The following is an 18,870-nucleotide window of genomic DNA, read 5'->3' as shown; positions in this document are numbered from 1 at the left end:
GTCATCCTTCTCTGGAGTGGACATCTGTTCACACTTCTTCAGGAAGAGGACCACACTACACTTCTGCAGCCCCAAGCCCAGGAAGCCACGAGCCCACCCACCTCAGAAACCCTCCCAAGAGCAGCCTGGACCTTGAGAATCCACAGTCAAGGTCAGAGAAAATTCGGTCGCTAGGGGCGGGGTACAACAGGACTGTGGGGGGGGCAGAAGTCCCAGCTTCCATGAACAGGGCCATTACAGTCTGAGTTATTCAGGGGGTGGAATCCCAGTCAAGGGATCTCCCTCCCTTCCCTCTGCCAGACTCACTGACAGGCAGGAACTTGGAAAAGATGCTGTGTATTTCTTCTCTTGTGCCCCTGACAAAAGATTTTCCTCTTCATATAGATATATCTGTCTGGAGCTCTGGTTCCGCTAACAGGTACCAACCATGTCCCCCTAGGATGTTGGCCGTCCCCATCACTGGACTGCTTTGTGGCTGGGCCCTTTGGGGATTAGAGGACTCACATGTGCAGCACCCATGCTGAGCTGAAGGGCAGCACCCTGCGCTAATGATGCTACCTGGCCTGAGGACTCTGCACCCCAGCAGAGCTGACCCAGCACCCAGCGCAGAGGAACCACTGACAAGACTGAGGGTCAGGGCCAGCACGCCCCCTTCACTTCCTGCCTTCTGCCTAGAAGCTAGTTTTGTCCCGGTGTCCTTCCTGTCCAGTCCTGGAGCCTCACAGCCACAAAGGTCTGGAACTGGGGGTCCAGAAGCTCCCCATGTGGTAGGGTTCACCCCTTACATTGAAGAACATGGTGCCTCAGGGCTGCAATTGCAGGGACAGCAGAGAGCCCCTCCCATCATCCTCGAGTGACATCTAGAATGTGCCTTTTGCTTTAATGTCTATTAAATAATAAGTTGGTAAGAGAAACAGATCAAACTGTGGGGCTTAGACTTCTACAAAGAGCCCAGTCCTATCCCTCTGTACGTAAGCCACGCTCTTACCAGGACTGGGAGACTTTCCCCCAAAACAGGACTACAAGGCAGAGGATGGCTGATTCCCTTAGGGCTGGACAGAGGAGAACCAATACCAGGCTCCTTCTGGGGCCTTGCTTCTACAGCCCACAGGGCTCCCTTCTCTGATCTTTCTGGAAAAGGTCCCGCCCTTCTGCCATCAGCTGTGGGTGACTTTTTCTGCGCAGGGCAGCCAGCCTGGGAGGCCAAGCAGGCAGCAGCCATCGTCGAGAATGAGCTCAGAACAAGTCTTGTTGGGGGAGGCGCCTCCCGCTCTCGCAGCTATCTGTCTTCTCTCCGTATGCAGTGGAAGAGGTTGCAGAAGAGCTCATACCAGAAGAACATGAAGCCCGTGGACAGGGCAGCCTTCAGCAGGCTGGGGGACAGGCCCTTGAAGAAGCCCTGGGTGCCTTCATCTTGTAGTACCTGCTTGGTGAGGTCCAGCAGGCCCCTGTAGCTCCGCACCTGGGGAGAGGAAGGTATAGGTTGAGGAGGAAGCAGTGATTAAAACGGGGTTCACCTGGCACAGCACAGCTTCCGGTAACTGCTCCCTGGATTAGCAAGAGTGAACTCCTTCATTCTTTTTTTTTTTTTAAAAATATTTATTTATTTATTATGTATACAATATTCTGTCTGTGTATATGCCTACAGGCCAGAAGAGGGCACCAGACCTCATTACAGATGGTTGTGAGCCACCATGTGGTTGCCGGGAATTGAACTCAGGACCTTTGGAAGAGCAGGCAATGCTCTTAACCACTGAGCCATCTCTCCAGCCCCCGAAATCCTTCATTCTTGGGGATGTCGGCTAGGTCAGGCTTAACTGAGCTAGAGCGGGCTCCTTCCTGGTGAGGGGGTACCTGCCCGTGGTTCTGGTGGATACAGTGACAGTCGTGGGCCATCCTGGAGTCTTCACCCCATTACAAGTGGTTTCCCTTGGGCAGCAGGTCTGAATCTGCCCATCGCTAGGTCTTCCCCAACCAGTGCCCCGCTCTCCTGCCCATTAGAGAATCCAAGATTATTGACTTTTTCCTGGGTGTATCCCTAAAGGATGAGGGTCTAAAGGTCATGCGAGTGCAGAAGCAGACTTGGACTGGCCAGCAGACCAGGTTCAAGGCTTTTGTCACTATTGGGGACTACAATGATCATGTTGATCTTGGTGTTAAGTGCTCCACAGAGGTAGCCACTGCCTTCCGAGGAGCCATCATCTTGGCCAAGCTTTCCACTGTCCCTGTGCGGAAAGGCTACTGGGGGAACAAGACTGGCAAGTCTTACACTGTTCTATGCAAGGTGACAGGCCGCTGTGGTTCTGTGTTGGTGCGTCTCATCCCTGCCCCCAGAGGCACTGGCATAGTCTCTGCTCCTGTGCCCAAGAAGCTACTGCTGATGGCCGGTACTGATGGCTGCTGCACATCAGCCAGGGGCTGCACTGCCACCCTGGACATCTTTGCCAAAGCCACCTTCAAGACCTATAGCTACTAGACTCGCGATCTCTGTAAAGAGACTGTGTTTATCAATATTAAGTCTCCTTATCAGGAATTCACTGAGCATCTTGTGAAAACCCACAGCAGAGTCTCCGTTCAGAGGACCCAGACTTCTGCTAAAAAAAGAGAGAGAGAGAGAGAGAATGAAGGGGGGGCAGGCGGCAGGGCTGGTTCCCTCACTGTCCAATGAGTGCAAGGACTTGAGTGCTCTACACAGGATGACTTACCTGGCCAAAGGTAGATCGTGCATGCTCGAAGCCTCCCACCTGCAGCCGCTTCTTGAAGAGGTCCAGGGGGTACGTAAGGGTTTTGCTGATGACTCCAGATCCACAGCCACAAAGCAGGTTTTTAAGGTTCCCTGAACCAGAGACACCATTTTGAAGAGAAGGGCAAGAGAAACGCAATTGAAGGTAAATGACATGACGGGGGATGGGGGACGGGGGACAGGGGACGGGAGATACACAATTGAAGGTGGACGACATGTCGGGGACAGGGGACGGGAGAGAGTTCAGTGTTGTAAAGCACTTGCTGCTCTTCCAGAAAAACCAAGTTCTGTTCCCAGCACCCACACCAGCAACTCACAGTTGCTTGGAACTACAACTCCAGAGAATCTTTTGGCCCCCGTGTGTACCCTTACACACACACACAGATGGCACACACACATGCAGACACATAAAATAAACCAGAGCTGGAGAGACGGCGCGGCAGTTAAGACCACTGGCTGCTTTTCTAGAGGACCCGGATTCTATTCCCAGCACCTTGTGATGGCTCACAGCTGCCAGTAACTCCAGTTCCTGGGGATCCAATAACCTCTTCCTGTCTCCAAGGGCACCAGGCACACACATGGTATACAGACATACATAAAGTAATTAAAAATCTTTAAAAATATATGAGTTAAAAATATCAGAGCTGGGCAGTGGTGGTGCATATCTTTAATCCCAGCACTTAGAAGGCAGCCTGGTCTACAGAGCAAGTTCTAGGATGACCAGAGTTATTTGTTACACAGAGAAACCCTGTCTCAAAAAACCAAAACCAAAAAGAAAAAAAGTCATCAGACTTAGTACTCTACCACAAACCCGAGCCCCACAAGCATTCTGCTTCTCAAGAGGGAACCTGACCATTGCTAGTGGCAGGCACAGCCACTGAAGCAAGACTGACAGCAGGGATGTTAGCCAGCTGGATTGCAGGGCCCATGAGTTCCCCTTCCCCATGAACAATGGAAACCACAAAAGCTAAATAAATAAATAAAAGTGAAATTGCTCTTAGAAGTGCAGAGCTGAGTGTGTAAGAGCCGGAAGGAAGTGCCCTCCAAAGTGCAAGACTTGCTTGTTCTGCTAGCTAGACCACAGAGCCAGGTACTCGGGACAGGAAAATCATTGTCTTCAAGGCTCACAGAAGCTGTGGCCCAGGCTAGGCCAGGGTGGGGGGAGGTGTTGGGGTCACCTTACCTGTTTGCTTTCCATCTGGCGGTATGACCCAGTCGTAGGCATGCTTCAAGGATCGGTAGCAGGAGAACTGCAGGCCCGCATAGGGGAAGATGGCGATCACAGTGGGAGCTAAGCCTTTGTAGAAGACCCAGGGGCCCTCGGTCTTGTACATGGTCGACACGGCCTCTCGGAGGGTGTTATAGATCTGCACACGAACATGCACACTGGGTGAGCTGGGTGAGGTGGTTTCAGCCCAAGAACAGCCCACACGCATGTTTCTTCTCATCTAAACCCAGCTGTCAGGAGTGTTAACTTTTCCTCTGCAGTCCAGAAAAACTAAGGGTAAAAGTAAGTGGGGGCCCGGTGTGGAGGCACACACGCTGTAATCTCAGCACCTGATAGATGGAGGCAGGAGGATCAGGAATTCAAAGTCAGACTGGACAATGTATCCTGTTCAAGGCCACTCTGGACTGAATACGACCCCATCTGAAAACAAAACAAAACTTCCAAAGGGCAGCGGGGTGCAGTGGTGCACATCAGAGTCCAAGCACTTAGTAGATGGAGGCAGGACGGTCAAGAGTTTGCGGACAGGGGCTGGAGAGATGGCTTAGTAATGAAGAGCACTGGCCGCTCTTCCAGAGGACCCAGGTTTGGTTCCCAGCACCCACAGGACCTAACAGTTGTCTGTAACTCCAGTTCCAGGGTATCCAACATCCTCTGTTAGCCCTGCATGTACACAGTGTACAGGAATAAAGGTAGACCAAATACCTGTATACATAAAAACAAATCTTTAAAAAAAAAAAAAGTTTGAGGCCAGCTGGGCATAGCTGGTGCAAAAGTAGGCATAGCTATCTCTCTCTTCTCAAGGCCAGCCTGGTCTACATATCAAGCTATATAACAAGACCTTGTCTCAAAAAGAAAGAAAGAAAGGAAGGAAGGAAGGAAGAAAGAAAAGAGAAAAGCTTGAGCAGCACAGGGAGACCCTGTCTCCAAAACAAACAAACTAATAAAAGGCTGTGGCTTCCCGTCAACTTCCTTCCTAGAAATTTCCACGGCTGGTATTCCTTCATAAGTATATAAAGGAATGTGTCCTGGGACTAGGGACCCGTGCCAGCAAATACTTTCTGCTCTTGCAGAGAACCTGGAACCTGCTCTTCCAGGTTCGGTTCCCAGCATCCACATGGCAGCAGTTCCAGAGGATCCCACGCCCTCTTCCGGGCATGTGGGCACTGCACACACGTAGTACACAGACACATATGCAGGCAAAACACCCATACACATCCCAGCAGCATCCCATGGACTGCAAGGAAGCAGCCTGAACTCTGCAGGCCACTGGGCCACCCTCAAGGGAAAGCCACTTGCAAGAACAAAAACCCTGCCCAGGTCTCCCAAGGAAATCGCAAACACCACCACAAAGAGTGGATGGTTCATTTCAAAGTTCCTTCCCAGGAAGGTGGGGAGCAGGCTGAAGAACAACAGAAAATGCCGCACAGGCTAGCATCAGGTTACTGTAAGCAGGTTCCAGTGTATGTCAAGGAAATGGGCCTGTTAGAGAATTCTGCAGTCACTGCTCTTTTGGGAGGTGAGGCAAACAGCTTAGTTTCAGCTTAGGGCCTCCTGTGTGAGTGTACTTCTCGGCTCTGCGGGGGCCCAGAGCAGGCGAGCCCAGAACCTGCACCTGCAGGGGCCCAGAGCAGGCGAGCCCAGGACCAGCACCCGTGGGGGCCCAGAGCAGGCGAGCCCAGGACCAGCACCCGCGGGGGCCCAGAGCAGGCGAGCCCAGGACCAGCACCCGCGGGGGCCCAGAGCAGGCGAGCACAGAACCAGAACCCACGGGGGCTCAGAGCAGGCGAGCCCAGAACCCGCACCCGCGGGGGCCCAGAGCAGGCAAGCCCGTAACGATGCCCGTTGCATTAGTGGGCAGAGGAAGGGCTGGCCTCCCTCCTTAATACCGCTGCCACCTCTCTCTTCTCTCAGCAGAGGCAGGCAAGTAGCGGGAGTGATACGGGAAAAGCTGGTACACCAGCCACCGTCCCTTTAGCCAAGGAGCCACCACACTGTGGGACAGACTCAACCCTCATCCTGTTTCTCCACCAGGACAGTCACCCCAACCTTCAACTTTTCAAGAAATGATCACATCATCTGGCTCTTCTGCCCCATTTGTCTTCTGTACTATTCCTACAGGACTTTGCTCTTTGCGACCAAAATATCATCAGAATGTTTCCAAGCAGGGTCTCCATCCGAGAACACAGAGGCCGGGCAAAACCTAAACATTCCTACACAAAACCACCTGTCCCAACCAAAGTGGCAGTAAGGATGGATAGAGACACACACATACTGACATTTTGCTATTTCTAAAAGAATTTTTACATTTTTAATTTTGTGTGTATGGACACTGTGCTGGCTGGTCTTCTGCCTACTTGACACACTAACTAGAGCTATCCGCAAGGAGGGACCCTCAACTGAGAAATGCCTCCATGAGATCCAGCTCTACGGCATTTTCTTAATTCGTGACTGATAGCGGAGGGCCACGTATTGTGGGTGGTGTCATCCCTGGGCTGCTGGTTCTGGGTTCCAAGTCGGGCGCTGGTGGCACGCCTTTAATCCTAGCACTCAGGAGGCAGAAACAGGCGGATCTCTGTGAGTTCAAGACCAGCCTGGTCTACAAGAGCTCATTCCAAGACAGGCTCCAAAGCTACAGAGAAACCCTGTCTATAATAATAATAATAATAATAAATAAAAAACAAGAAAGCTGGCTGAGCAGGTCAGTGGATGGGGAGCAAGTCAGTAAGCAGCCCCTCCATGGCCTCTATATCAGCTCCTGCCTCCAGGTTCCTGCCCTCTTTGAGCGCCTGTCCTGATTTCCTTCAATGATGAACTATAATAGGGAAGTGTAAGTCAAATTAATTCTTTTCTCTCCAACTTGTTTTTTGTTTTGCTTTTGTTTTTCGAGACAGGGTTTCTCTGTGTAACAGTCCTAGCTGTCCTGGAACTAGCTCTTGGAGACCAGGCTGACCTCGAACTCACAGGGATTCACCTGCCTCTGCCTCCCGAGTGCTGGGATTAAAGGTGTGCGCCACCACCACCTGGCCCCCAATTTGCTTTTTGATCAACATTTTATTGCAGCAATAGAATTCCTGACTAGGACAAGCGTTTTGCCTGTAGGCATGTTTGTACACGGCTCACAGGTAGTGCCAGCAGAGGGCAGAAAGCGGCTTTACATCTCCAGGGCCTAGAGTTACAGATGGTTGTGAGCTCCCTTGTGGGTGCTGGGAATTGAACCTGGGCCATCTGGAAAAGCAGCCAGTGCTCTGAACTATCGAGCAACCTCTCCAGTCACTATGTTTATTTCTTGGGTGTGGGGTCTGTGCATGCTTTGGGCATGTGGTGGTCAGAGAACAAAATTTGGAAGTTGGTTCTCTCCTAACATGTGGGTTCCAGAAATCAAACTCAGCCGTTAGGATGGCAGCAAGTGTCTTTCCCCACCGGGCCATCCTACCAGCTCCTATTCTGTTTGTTTTTGAGACACAGTCTCACTACATTGCTGAGGTGGCCTCCAACCCCTGAATTCAGCCAACCTTCCCATTCTAGACTCCATGTACTAGGACTCTAGCACGAGTGTGGCCGCTGCTCGCGTGTGGCCGCTGTGTGTGGCTGCTGCTCATGTGTGGCCGGCTGCTCGCGTGTAGCTGCTGCTCGCGTGTGGCCGCTGTGTGTGGCTGCTGCTCGCGTGTGGCTGCTGCTCATGTGTGGCCGGCTGCTCGCGTGTAGCTGCTGCTCGCGTGTGGCTGCTGTTATCTTTTTGCTTTTCGTGGCAGTGTTTTGGGGTTGCTATTGTGTATGTGTTTGGGAGGGTGTGGTTTTTTGGTTTTGGAGGTTCTTTGTGAGCCAAGGTCTCACTTTGTATTCTAAGCGATCCTTGAAATCCTATGATTTCAGGATGATGTCTCCATCTCCCCTAAACTAGGATTACAGGCTTGAGCCTCAAGCCTATCTACTTTTTTAAAAAACAGGATTTTTTTTCTTTTGCTTAAAAATCAAGTTTTATTTTATGTGTGTATGAGGGACAGCACGCATGCCTGCCTGGTGCCTACAGAGGCCAAGAGAGGGTGTCAGAGTCCCCAGAACTGGAGTTAAAGATTGTTGTGAGCTAGTTATGGAGTTAAAGATGTGGGTGCTGGGAACCAAACCTGGGTCCTCTGCAAGATCTCTTAACATCTGAGTCGTCTCTTCTGCCCCGAATGTTACTTTTTTTTAAAAAAAAAATATTTATTTATTTATTTATTATGTATACAATATTCTTTCTGTGTGTATGTCTGCAGGCCAGAAGAGGGCACCAGACCTCATTACAGATGGTTGTGAGCCACCATGTGGTTGCTGGGAATTGAACTCAGGACCTTTGGAAGAGCAGGCAACGCTCTTAACCGCTGAGCCATCTCTCCAGCTCCCCCGAATGTTACTCTTAAGTACACCCGGGAAGCAGACCTGATCAGGAGGTCTGATTCAGGATGCGGGGCTAATACTGGCCACCAATTTGACGGGCTCTGGATCACCAGGACACACACCTGGCTGTGTGTGTGACACATTCACCAGGTGAGTTGAAGTGGGAAGACTCACACTAAAAGCAGCTGGCACCATCCACAGGCTGGGGTCTGAACCATTAGAAAGGAGAAAGTCATCTGGGCACCATTCTCTGCTTCCTGACGGCAGATGCCATGTGACCAGCCAGCTCAAGCTCCTGCCCACAGTGATCTCCACCACTGCGGACAGCACCCTTGAACTGTGAGCCAAGATAAGCCCGTTCTCCCTTCAGTGGCTTTCATCACTGCAGGAAGAAACATCACTAAGACACTGTTCTCAATGAGTCCTTCCTTGAGACTGACTCACCTAGGCCAGCTCCTTCAGCATGTTCCATGAGGAAACCCTCAGTTCCTGAGTCCCAAGTCCCCAGATGCCTGCCTCCATTCAACCTACTGCTGGATACCTATTTGTTCTGTTTTGCCTCTGTGGGCTCTCAATCTCCCCAGGGAGTCTGAGCTCCTGGGAGACATGGCCACAAAACACCTTGCGGAGTGCAGATTCCTTACAAGCCTTACAAACTGGTTGTTGTGCTGGTAGGGAGAGGAGCCCCAGCTTTGTTTCCTGAAGGGATCAGAGCCCCAACTCCTGTGCTGCCACCTCCTCCAGGCTCCACTTGTCTGGCCCCATGCTCACCTTGGGCTCCCCCTGAGCTGCGAGGCGGGTGCGCAGGACATCCACAGGGTGCACGGCGAGGGTGGCTGTGCCAGCAGACAGGCCGCCGCATATAAAGTGGGCGGAGAATTCGTGCGTTTCATACAAGTTGATTTTGTAGAGCAGTTCAGTCAGCTCCTCAAATGACAGAAACTGCAAAAGCAAGTGGAAAGTCACTGAGGACAAGCTGAGGAGACGGTCCCTAGGACAAGAATCACGGCACGGGGCCTGGCGGTGGTGGCACACGTCTTTAATCCCAGCACTCAGGAGGCAGAGGCAGGCGGATCTTTGTGAGTTTGAGGCCAGCCTGGTCTACAAGAGCTAGTTCCAGGCCAGGCTCCAAAGCTACTGAGAAACTCTGTCTCGAAAAACTGGAAAAAGAAAAAAGAGTTAAGAAAGCGGGCCGGGAAGATAGCTCAGTACTTAAGAGCAGATGTGTATGGCTCTTGCAGAATTCTGATCCCAGTTCCTACATCTGGCAACTCTCACTACCTGTAACTTCAGCTCCGGGGGATCTGATGCCTCTGGATGCACCAGCACAGATGTGCACAAACACATAACTTAAAAATCTTCAAAAAGAAGGAGATGGAGCAGGCTAAGCAGGTCACTTGGGGATCGTTTGCCTAGCACAAGGCCTTGGGGTCCATCTCCTACATCATCTAAAAGAAAAAAGCGGAGGGCGGGGAGGGGAGGGACTGGAGGGATGATTCAGCGGTTAAGAGCACTGGCTATTCTAGAGGTCCTGAGTTCAATTCCCAACAACCACATGGTGGCTCACAACCATCTGTAATGAGGTCTGGTGCCCTCTTCTGGCCTGTAGGCATACACACAGACAGAATATTGTTTACACAATAAATAAATATAAAAAAATAAATAAATAAAAACAAAAAAAAAGGTGCTAGGGAAATAGCGTCATTGGTTAAAGTTTCTGTGCACAGGACCTGAGTCTGAGCTCCAGCACCCACAGAAAAAGCAGGGTGCAACAGTGCACGCCTGTGATCCCCGAGCTAGGGGTTTTCAGGGATGGAGACAAGTTCCAAACAGTGAGCTCCAGGTTTACAGAGAGATCCCCCTGTCTCATAAAACAGGGTGGGGAGTGACTGAGGAAGACACATCTCTGGCATGCACACACAAACACAGACGGATACCTACACATACGAACACACACACACACAGAGAAGCGGAGAGAACACATAGAGAACTGTTTGTTTTGTTAGTGTTATTACTGTCTTAGTTGGGGCCTCACTGTGGGGGCCTGGCTAGCCTGGAACCTGCTATAAAGACCAGGATGGCCTGGACCCCCGAGTGCTGAGGTTACAGGTACGCATCATGCCAGGTTCAGAAGACGCAGGACGCTCCACCCATTCACCTACTTTCCTGTGACCTAGGAAAAGCCAGCCATTATGGGATCTGTGGCAGGGGACTCCAGCCAGAGCGGAGTCTCTCCTCTGTTGACAGCTTGCTCCTCACACCCTTGGCCCACCCCATCCCCCAGCCAGCCAGACTGTCCGACTCCACAGTGTGGCTACACTTCCTCCGTATGGTGCACTGTTCAGCTGCGTGTCAGTAAGAACCCAGGGCAACACAGACATGCCAGTCTGGTAAGTGCTGGGCTTGCACAGAGGGTGAGAGGGTCGGAAGGGCTGACACTGGCTCCGAGAGGAGGATCCTACCTTGCCTCTTCCTTTTGTAATTAATTCATGTATTTATTTCTCTGTGCTTTGCGGGGATCAGAGTTTCTAGTGCACAAGCTTGCTAAGGCGGTGCTCTGTGCTCTCCCACTACACTGGCTGCCCCTCTGCCGCTTCCCCACCAGTGTCCTCAGCCGACTAACAACACAGGCGTTCTCAGCCGTAGCTTTCTCCTCTGTAGAATCAGAGAGACAACAGGATCCACCACACAGATGACTGTGAGGGGCCAGGCCCATGGTGCACATTCTACAGGGATGAGATGGCATCACTCCTGCCAAACCTTACTACATACGCCACGACATATGACATACACCAGCACTCAGCTAAAGCGAGGAATGCTGGGAAGTGAGAAGCCCGTGTGTTAGTCTTCACCCATCATGGACAGTCACCAGGCCCCGGCAGCTGTCCTGCAACCCCGATGGCCCCCGCTCTACGTTCCTCTCACGTGCCAGAGAGACACAACTGAAGCCACAAAAATGGATGGCTCAGTGGGTAAAGGTGCTTGCAGCCAAGCCTGAGGACCTGAGTTTGAATCCTGGACCCTGGTTAGGCACAGTGCCACAAGACATTAATGCCAGAATGTGGGAGGCAGAAGCAGACAGGTCTCTGCTGAGTTCTAGACGAGCCTGTTCTATCAGAGAGTTCCAGGACAGGGCTACCAGAAAGAAGCCGCCTCTAAAAACAAACAAACAAACAAGAAACAAATCCCCAGTGAACCCCAAGACCCACATGGCAGAAGGAGAGAACCGAGGCCTGCAGGTTGTCCCTGACCTTGACACTTTGTCCCTGACCTTGACACTTTGTCCCTGACCGTGACACCTTGGCAGGAACTACGTAGCAAGCTTATCTCCCCCTCTGTTTATTTCTTTTCCTTAATTTTTATTTTTAAAAATAACCATTATACTTTTATTATTATTTTTTATCTATGTGTATTGGTGTTTTGCCTGCATGAGGACATCTGGTGCCCTGAACTGGAGTTACAGACAGCTGTGAGATGCCCTGTGGGTGCTGGGAACTGGACTGGAGTCCACTTGGAAGAACAGTCAGTGCTCTTAACAGCTGAGCTATCTTTCCAGCCCTTTTGTTTGTTTCTTTGAAGAAATAAACAAAATGTAATTTGAAATTTCAAAAGAAAAATGGAGGGCATGTGAAGAGTCCTCCTCAGAATCAGCTGGGACAGGGCCAGGAGAGGGGAAGAGAACAGGCTGTGGGGAGGGAAGGCCTAAGGTGTGGCTAACTGATGATGTCCTCACGTGGCCAGAGCAGGGTTCCCAGCAGGCAACGGGGCAGAGCGGGGACTGCCACCAAGGCAATGCCCTTGTCTTTCCTCACCCTTTTCCTGCTCCATGGAGCAATGTGACCCCAGGGACGTGACCGAGTTCCCTGGTACCTACTTGGACTGCTCCGTAGCCTATAGACAGAATCTGGGCTGGAACATGTCCTTTCCAGAACGCTGCCACGCCCTCCTCCTGCAGAATCTGCTTGACCGCCTGGAAGATTCCGTGGTATTTGGCGTTGGGGTCACTTGGACACAGGCGTTCAATCTGAAGCTAGGGATTCAAGTGTAAAAGGTCAGGATGGTGAGGGAGGGGGAGGTGACAAGGGGAACTGAAGGAAATGAAACCCTTCTTCACCCTGTTTCGGACCTGTCATTGGGAGAGGGACTAGACCTGTGGCTCCCTAGCCCGTCACATGGAAAAGAGGGGAAAGGGCACCTGGAAGCGGATCTTGATGACGTCCAGTGGGCTGATCAGGGCACGAGTGACGAATCCAGACACCGATCCTGCCACCGCCACCTCCAGCTTGGAGTTACTCCTGGCATCTGCTTTGGCATCATAGCCGACCATCCCTGCCTCTGGTCCATCCAACGTCCATGAGTATCAAGCTAAGGTAAGAGCCACAGAGTAAAGACAGGCTCCTTCCAGCCCCTGCACAGTTACTACCTTGCAGCAGGCCTCCCCACCAGCCTGAGGCACTGGCATTTGTAGCCTTATTCCTACTACACTGCTTCTTGTCCTCCTGATTAGAATGCGAGCCCACAGAGCTGGCAGTGGTGCACACTCTAGTTCCAGCACTCAGGAGGCAGAGGCAGGCAGATCTCTGGGTTCCAGGACAACTGGGGCTACACAGAGAAACCCTGTCTTGAAAACAAAACAAACAAACAAACAAAAAAAAAAAAACAAAACAATCTAACAAGCTGGTGGACACACGGCCTTGATCTCAACTTTTTACCTTCCATATCCAGAGACAGAAGAAGACAACTGAAGCCAAGGATGGCGGCTCAGCAGTTAAAACTATTTGTTGCTTAATCATGGCCACTGAAATTCAGATCCCAGTGCCCAAATCAGATGGCTCATATAAGTCTGTAATTCCAGCTCCAAGAGATCCAATGCCCTCTTCGATCCCAAGGATTCCTGCGCTCATGGACACACATCCACCCGACACACAAACTCATAATTACAAATAACTCATAATTAAAAACAAAATTAGGGTAAGAGAGATGGCCTTGAGGTTAAGAACACTTGTTACTCTTGCAGAGGACCTGGGTTCAGTTCCCAGCACCCACAATGCAGCTTACTACTATCCGTACCTCCAGTTCAGGGGCATCCTACACCCTCTTTGGCTTGCACAGGCACCAGGCATGCAGGTGTTGCATATAAATACACACATGTGAGCAATGCACTCAAACACATGACTTAAATAAGTATAAACAGTTTTAATTAAAATATAATCCTAGTCTCCAACAAACTACCACTATCCAAAATTACTACCCAGTGCCCTCTTTGCCCTTCCCTCCATTGTAATCACCCAGCACTAGAGGCAGGAGGATCACTGCAAATTCAAGGTCAGCCTGATCTACCTAGCAAATTCCAGGCTAGCAAGAGCAAAGAGCAAAGGCAGTAAGAATGCAAAACCAAACCCTCCTGTGATCCCAATGAAAATGGCCCCCAAAGGCTCTACGGGGAGGTGTGGCTCCATTGGAGTAGATGTGTTCTTCCTGGAGAAGTGTGTCACTGGGAGTGGGTTTAAGGTTTCAGAACTGCAAGCCAGGCCCAGTCTCTCTCTCTCTCTCTCTCTCTGTCTCTCTCTGTCTCTCTCTCTGTCTCTCTGTCTCTCTCTCTCTCTCTCTCTCTCTCTCACTACTGCATGCTAATCCAGACCTACAATTCTTGGCTCCTTCTTCAGCAGCGTATATGCCTGAATGCTGCCATGCTTCCTGCCACGGACAGAACCTTTCAAACTATAAGCAGCCCCAATTAAATGGTTTCCTCTATAAGAGCTGCCATGGGGCCAGGCAGTGGTGGTGAACGCCTTCAGTATTCGGGAGACAGAGGGAGGAAATCTCTAGGAGTTCCAGGCCAGCCTTGTCTACATAGTGAGTTCAGGACAGCCAGGGCTACAAAGAGAAAGCCTGTCTCAAAACCAAAAACAAAACAAAACAAAACAAAACAAAACAAAAAGCACAACAAAGCAACAACAACAAAAGAGTTGCTGTGGTCATGACATTTCTTCACACCAAAAAGAACTTTAACTAAGACTCTGCCAAAACAAAATAAACAAAACACCTAAGTATAAAATGATTTTAGAAAGGCCATCAGAATTGCCCCACAGTAACCAGGAGGCTACCTGATGACAGCTTCCACTCCTCCATTCTGACTTTTACTTTCCCCTCTCACCCACCCTGGTACTTCTCCCAGAATCGGGAGAATCAGGTTAAACAAGGGCAGAGGACTAAGCCACTGAACCCTCTCAGGGGTGGCGGGGCACTGCTCAGTCCTCAACAGTTTCAAGTTTCCTGCAGTCTAGGAGGGAAAGAAGAGAAAGCCGAGAGGCAGGTGTCCTGGCTCGGTGTCCTGGCTTGGCACCCGCAGAGGCTGCGAGACAGTGAATCTGTCTTCCAGTCTATCTGGAAGTCCATAACTGTACGATTCGATCTATGCAGAAGGTGGGAAAGGCTGTGCGTACAGATTTCAGAAAGTAATCAGTTCTACACTGCTGAATACAGATCAGGAAGCCTGGGTTCTGGCTACTAGGAAGACTGACACAGAAGAACCACAGTATGAGACCCAGTCTGGATTGCATAGCGTGATCCCTGTCTTAACAGAAAAGGTAAAAGGAAGCCAGGTGTGGTGGTACCTGCCGCCTTTAATCCCAACACTCGGGAGGTAGAGGCAGGCAGATCTCTGTGAGTTTGAAGCCAGCCTGGTCTACAGGACAGCCAGTACTACACAGAGAAACAAACAAACAAAAAATAAAATAAAAAAATAAAAAAATAAAAAAAACCCAAAAAACAAACAAACACTTGGAAAAAAAGTCATGGCCCACACCTACAATCCCAGCACATGGGAGGCAGAGGCAAGAGGATCAGGAACCAGCCTGAGCTACCTAAGACTTCATTTCCCAAGAAACCAAGATAAAAAGGACAGTGTTAGTCAAGCGTGTACAAGACCTTGGGCTCCATTCCCCAGCACCGTGAGGGTGAGGGTGTGTGTATAACTCAGGGGTAGAGTACCTGCCTTGTATGCACAAAGCCCTGAGTTTACAATCCCATTACAACCAAAAATAAACGCCTGGAGCCATAGAGATGGCTTAGTGGGTAACGGCACCTGCTGCCCAGCCTGAAGCTCTGAGTTCCATCCCTGGGACCTCCCATGGTGGAAGGAGAGAAGCGACCTCAGAAAGTTGTCTTTGACCTTTACACAGCTGTCTCTGACCTTTACATGCTCTTTGTTATGTGTGCAACTGTACATACGTACACACACACACACACACACACACACACAAATAACAAATGTAAAATAAAACCTGTGTTCAAATTCTGTCTCTCCAATGTTTCAGCTTTGAAAATACTGACTAGAGTCATGGCTCAGTGGGTAAGCGCACTGGCTGCTGCTCTTACTGAGGACCTAGGTTTGATTCCCAGTACCCACATTAAGGCTCATAGCTGTCTGCAATCCCAGGCTCTGGGGATCTGAAACTCTCTTCTGTCCTCCTCCTGCACCAGGCCTGCATGTGGTGAATACAGGCAGGCAAGTGCTCATCCACAGAAAAAAAAAAAAAATCAGTTTTTTCTTGTGGAAAGTGGGAGATGATGTTTGATCTGCCTGGCTCGGATTGCTGATCAGATTAAGTGACAATTTGAATACGAGTAAGTTATACACACCTAAAAAGCTTTTGAAATGTTTGTTTTCTAGAAAACCACAAAAACACAAGCATTTTCAGAATCAGGACTGAAAGTAGTACATTTGGTAAAGAGTCCCCACAAGAAGCACAAGACAGCGTAGTGGAGCCTGTAATACTCGGGAGACTGGAGGCAGGAGACCCAAGAGTTCAAGGTCATCCTTCCTAACAAGTCTAACCTGGGTTACAGGACACCCTGTCTCAAACCAACAACAAAAATAAACAAAAAGTAATCTCCCGCTTATTCAAAATCTTCTTGCACCAATAACCTTGATATCCAAACAGATTAAAAAATGATTGTGTTATATAAATAATGCAGGACCAAGAAAGGTTGGCTGCCAACCTAAGCCTCAGTGCAAGGGGTGCAAGCGAATTTCTTCACCCCGCATCTTTCCATGCCAGACCCCACTGCAGGGAGGACAGGTGTCCTTCGGTGAGTAACCGAGAGCCCACGTGTTCAGCCGAGGAGCTCTGCAGATGGCCCGGTGTGGGGACACTGTCCAGGCGTACCCGGGGAGTAAGGGGGCTTCTCCGTGAGTCCTGAGCAGAGGACAACCCCACGTGCAAGTGCCTGCGGTGCAGAGTGGGGGATTCGCCTTCCGTGTCCCTGAAGATGCTCCTGGGGTTAGGTGTGCCACGTGAGCATCCGTCCCAGCCCCGCGTGGATACCTGCCCTTCTGTGTTCCGACTCAAGGACCTAGGGTACCAGTTCCCGAGAGTACCAGTAGCAGAGCAAAGCCAGAGGTCACTCACCTGACCAGGCAGGTTCCGCCGAGCCCCACAAGCTCAGTTCTCCCTCCCTCTCAGCGTAGCCCAACAGCAAAACTTAACAGCACTTGCCAGTAACTGACGGGCTGCTAGGCCAATCACCGCGCAGTTTATGACCGCCGATGGTCCAATCGATGTACGTCGGAGGGACCATCTAATGTCACCGCCGAGGTATCTCTGGGTAATGTAGTCTTCCGCTAACAATCCCCGCCCCCCTGAGAAAGGGCGAAGAGCCTCCTGGGAGTTGTAGTCTGTTGAGCGTGCGCGTGCGTCTTTCTGCCGTCGGAAGGAAGCGAATGATGAAGCAGGCTTTTACGACTTTTTTGGCGGCTTCTTTTAGTGGCGTGAGCTTCTGAAGTGTGTGTGGAAGGTTAGGGCTCTCAGAACTTGACCCACTTTTATTCAAATTAGTGCAGTCTCAGTTTGGAAAAGATGGAGGGAAGCCAGGCATAATTAGCCTGGACGACCGGGGATGGGTTCTTGGGATGAGAACCTTTAGTGGGGGCTGTAACCCTGACGTTTGTCACACAGTCAAGCGGGGTGACTTGGTCACACGGAAGGAAGATCGGGAATTCAACGTCATTCCCTTCTACAGAGTTTGAGGCCAGCCTGGGCTACATGAGACCCTGTCCCCCCACAAACAAACAAAAGTTGTATCTGAACTGAGACCTAAGTCATTTGTTGTACTTGTTAATGTATCCTTACTTAACGTTTTGGGTTTTTTATTTGTTTGTTTTTAGTTGGTTGGTTGGTTAGTTAGTTTATTATTTTGTTTGTTTTGGTTTTTGGGTTTTTTTCTTTGTTTTGTTTTGTTTTGTTTTTTCAAGACAGGCTTTCTCTGTTTCTTTGGAGCCTTGTCCTAGAACTCGCTATGTAGACTAGGTTGGCCTCAAACTCACAGAGATCCACCTGCCTCTGCCTCGGCCTCCCGAGTGCTGAGATTAAAGGTGTGTGCCACCAAAGTCCGGCTTGGCAGACATTTTTAAAAATTGATTTACTGTGTGTGTGGCCATGGTACACAAGCCGGGGGAGAGGATCAGAGGACAGCTTGCAAAGCCAGTTCTCTCTTTCCACCATGTCCTAGGGATTGAATTTAGTGTCAGTTCTGTTAGCAAGCACCTTTATCCACTGAGTCAACTCCTGAACCAGCCTTCACTATCAGAAATATACTTTTTTCTGATAGGTTCTCAAGTAGCCCAAGCTGGCGTCAAGCTTTTTATGTGACTGTGGATGACCCATAACTCCTGATCTTCCTTTTTTTCCACATCGGTTTGATCAATCCTACCTGGCCTAGAAAATTTTAATTTTAATAAAATCTATTTGCATTCTTTGGGTGGGAGGAAGGATCATGCCTAGCCAAAGGTTTATAAAGATTTTCCCAAGTCAGGCATGCTGGCATCTCCTGTGATCCCAACAGGAAGAAACAGGAGAACCTCAAGTTCAGGGTGTCGAGTGTTGTGCACATCCCTGTGTGTGCACAGGAGGGACAGAGAATGATGTCGAGTGTTGTGCGCATCCCTGTGTCTGCACAGGAGGGACAGAGAATGATGTCGAGTGTTGTGCGCATCCCTGTGTGTGCACAGGAGGGACAGAGAATGATGTCGAGTGTTGTGTGCATCTGAATGTGTGCACAGGAGGGACAGAGAATGATGTCGAGTGTTGTGTGCATCTGAATGTGTGCACAGGAGGGACCGAGAATGATGTCGAGTGTTGTGTGCATCTAAGTGTGTGCACAGAAGGGACAGAGAATGATGTCGAGTGTTGTGTGCATCTGAATGTGTGCACAGAAGGGACAGAATGATGTCGAGTGTTGTGTACATCTGAATGTGTGCACAGGAGGGACCGAGAATGATGTCGAGTGTTGTGTGCATCTGAATGTGTGCACAGAAGGGACAGAATGATGTCGAGTGCTGTGTGCATCTGAATGTGTGCACAGAAGGGACAGAATGATGTCGAGTGTTGTGTACATCTGAATGTGTGCACAGAAGGGACAGAATGATGTCGAGTGCTGTGTGCATCTGAATGTGTGCACAGAAGGGACAGAATGATGTCGAGTGCTGTGTGCATCCTTGTGTGCACAGGAGGGACCGAGA

The 18,870-nt window shown here is 50.2% G+C and overlaps 1 protein-coding gene across 4 annotated transcripts; it reads right to left on the bottom strand.

Annotated features, from left to right (window-relative positions):
* Positions 1 to 861: 861 nt before the first annotated feature.
* Slc25a19 (solute carrier family 25 member 19) lies at positions 862 to 16,916 on the bottom strand. Of its 4 annotated transcripts, none has more exons than XM_048452023.3 (7): positions 16,763 to 16,916; positions 12,544 to 12,713; positions 12,223 to 12,378; positions 9,120 to 9,290; positions 3,927 to 4,110; positions 2,706 to 2,836; positions 862 to 1,462 (listed from the first exon to the last, which is right to left on the bottom strand). In XM_048452023.3, exons 2-7 carry the CDS (start codon positions 12,673 to 12,675, stop codon positions 1,280 to 1,282), a joined length of 957 nt encoding a protein of 318 aa, XP_048307980.1. In that variant the 5' UTR covers positions 12,676 to 12,713; positions 16,763 to 16,916; the 3' UTR covers positions 862 to 1,279. The 4 variants fall into 4 exon arrangements, with proteins under 4 accessions (XP_048307980.1, XP_048307984.1, XP_048307982.1 ...); XM_048452027.3 differs by lacking the exon at positions 16,763 to 16,916 and adding an exon at positions 16,679 to 16,702; XM_048452025.3 differs by lacking the exon at positions 16,763 to 16,916 and adding an exon at positions 16,520 to 16,644.
* Between the last annotated feature and the right edge of the window lie 1,954 nt (positions 16,917 to 18,870).

This window comes from Myodes glareolus, chromosome 9, assembly GCF_982192425.1.
Source record: "Myodes glareolus chromosome 9, mMyoGla1.1, whole genome shotgun sequence".
Lineage (NCBI taxonomy): Eukaryota > Metazoa > Chordata > Mammalia > Rodentia > Cricetidae > Myodes > Myodes glareolus.
This window is presented reverse-complemented; position numbering and strand designations above follow the sequence as displayed.

Coding starts and splice junctions, on each gene's coding strand:
- Slc25a19 (XM_048452023.3), bottom strand. CDS start 12,675: ATGGTCGGCTATGATGCCAAAGCAGATGCCAGGAGTAACTCCAAGCTG. Junction 4,111..9,119: donor CAGCTCAGGGGGAGCCCAAG/GTGAGCATGGGG, acceptor GTTCGTGTGCAG/ATCTATAACACCCTCCGAGA. Junction 1,463..2,705: donor CACGATCTACCTTTGGCCAG/GTAAGTCATCCT, acceptor TCCTCTCCCCAG/GTGCGGAGCTACAGGGGCCT.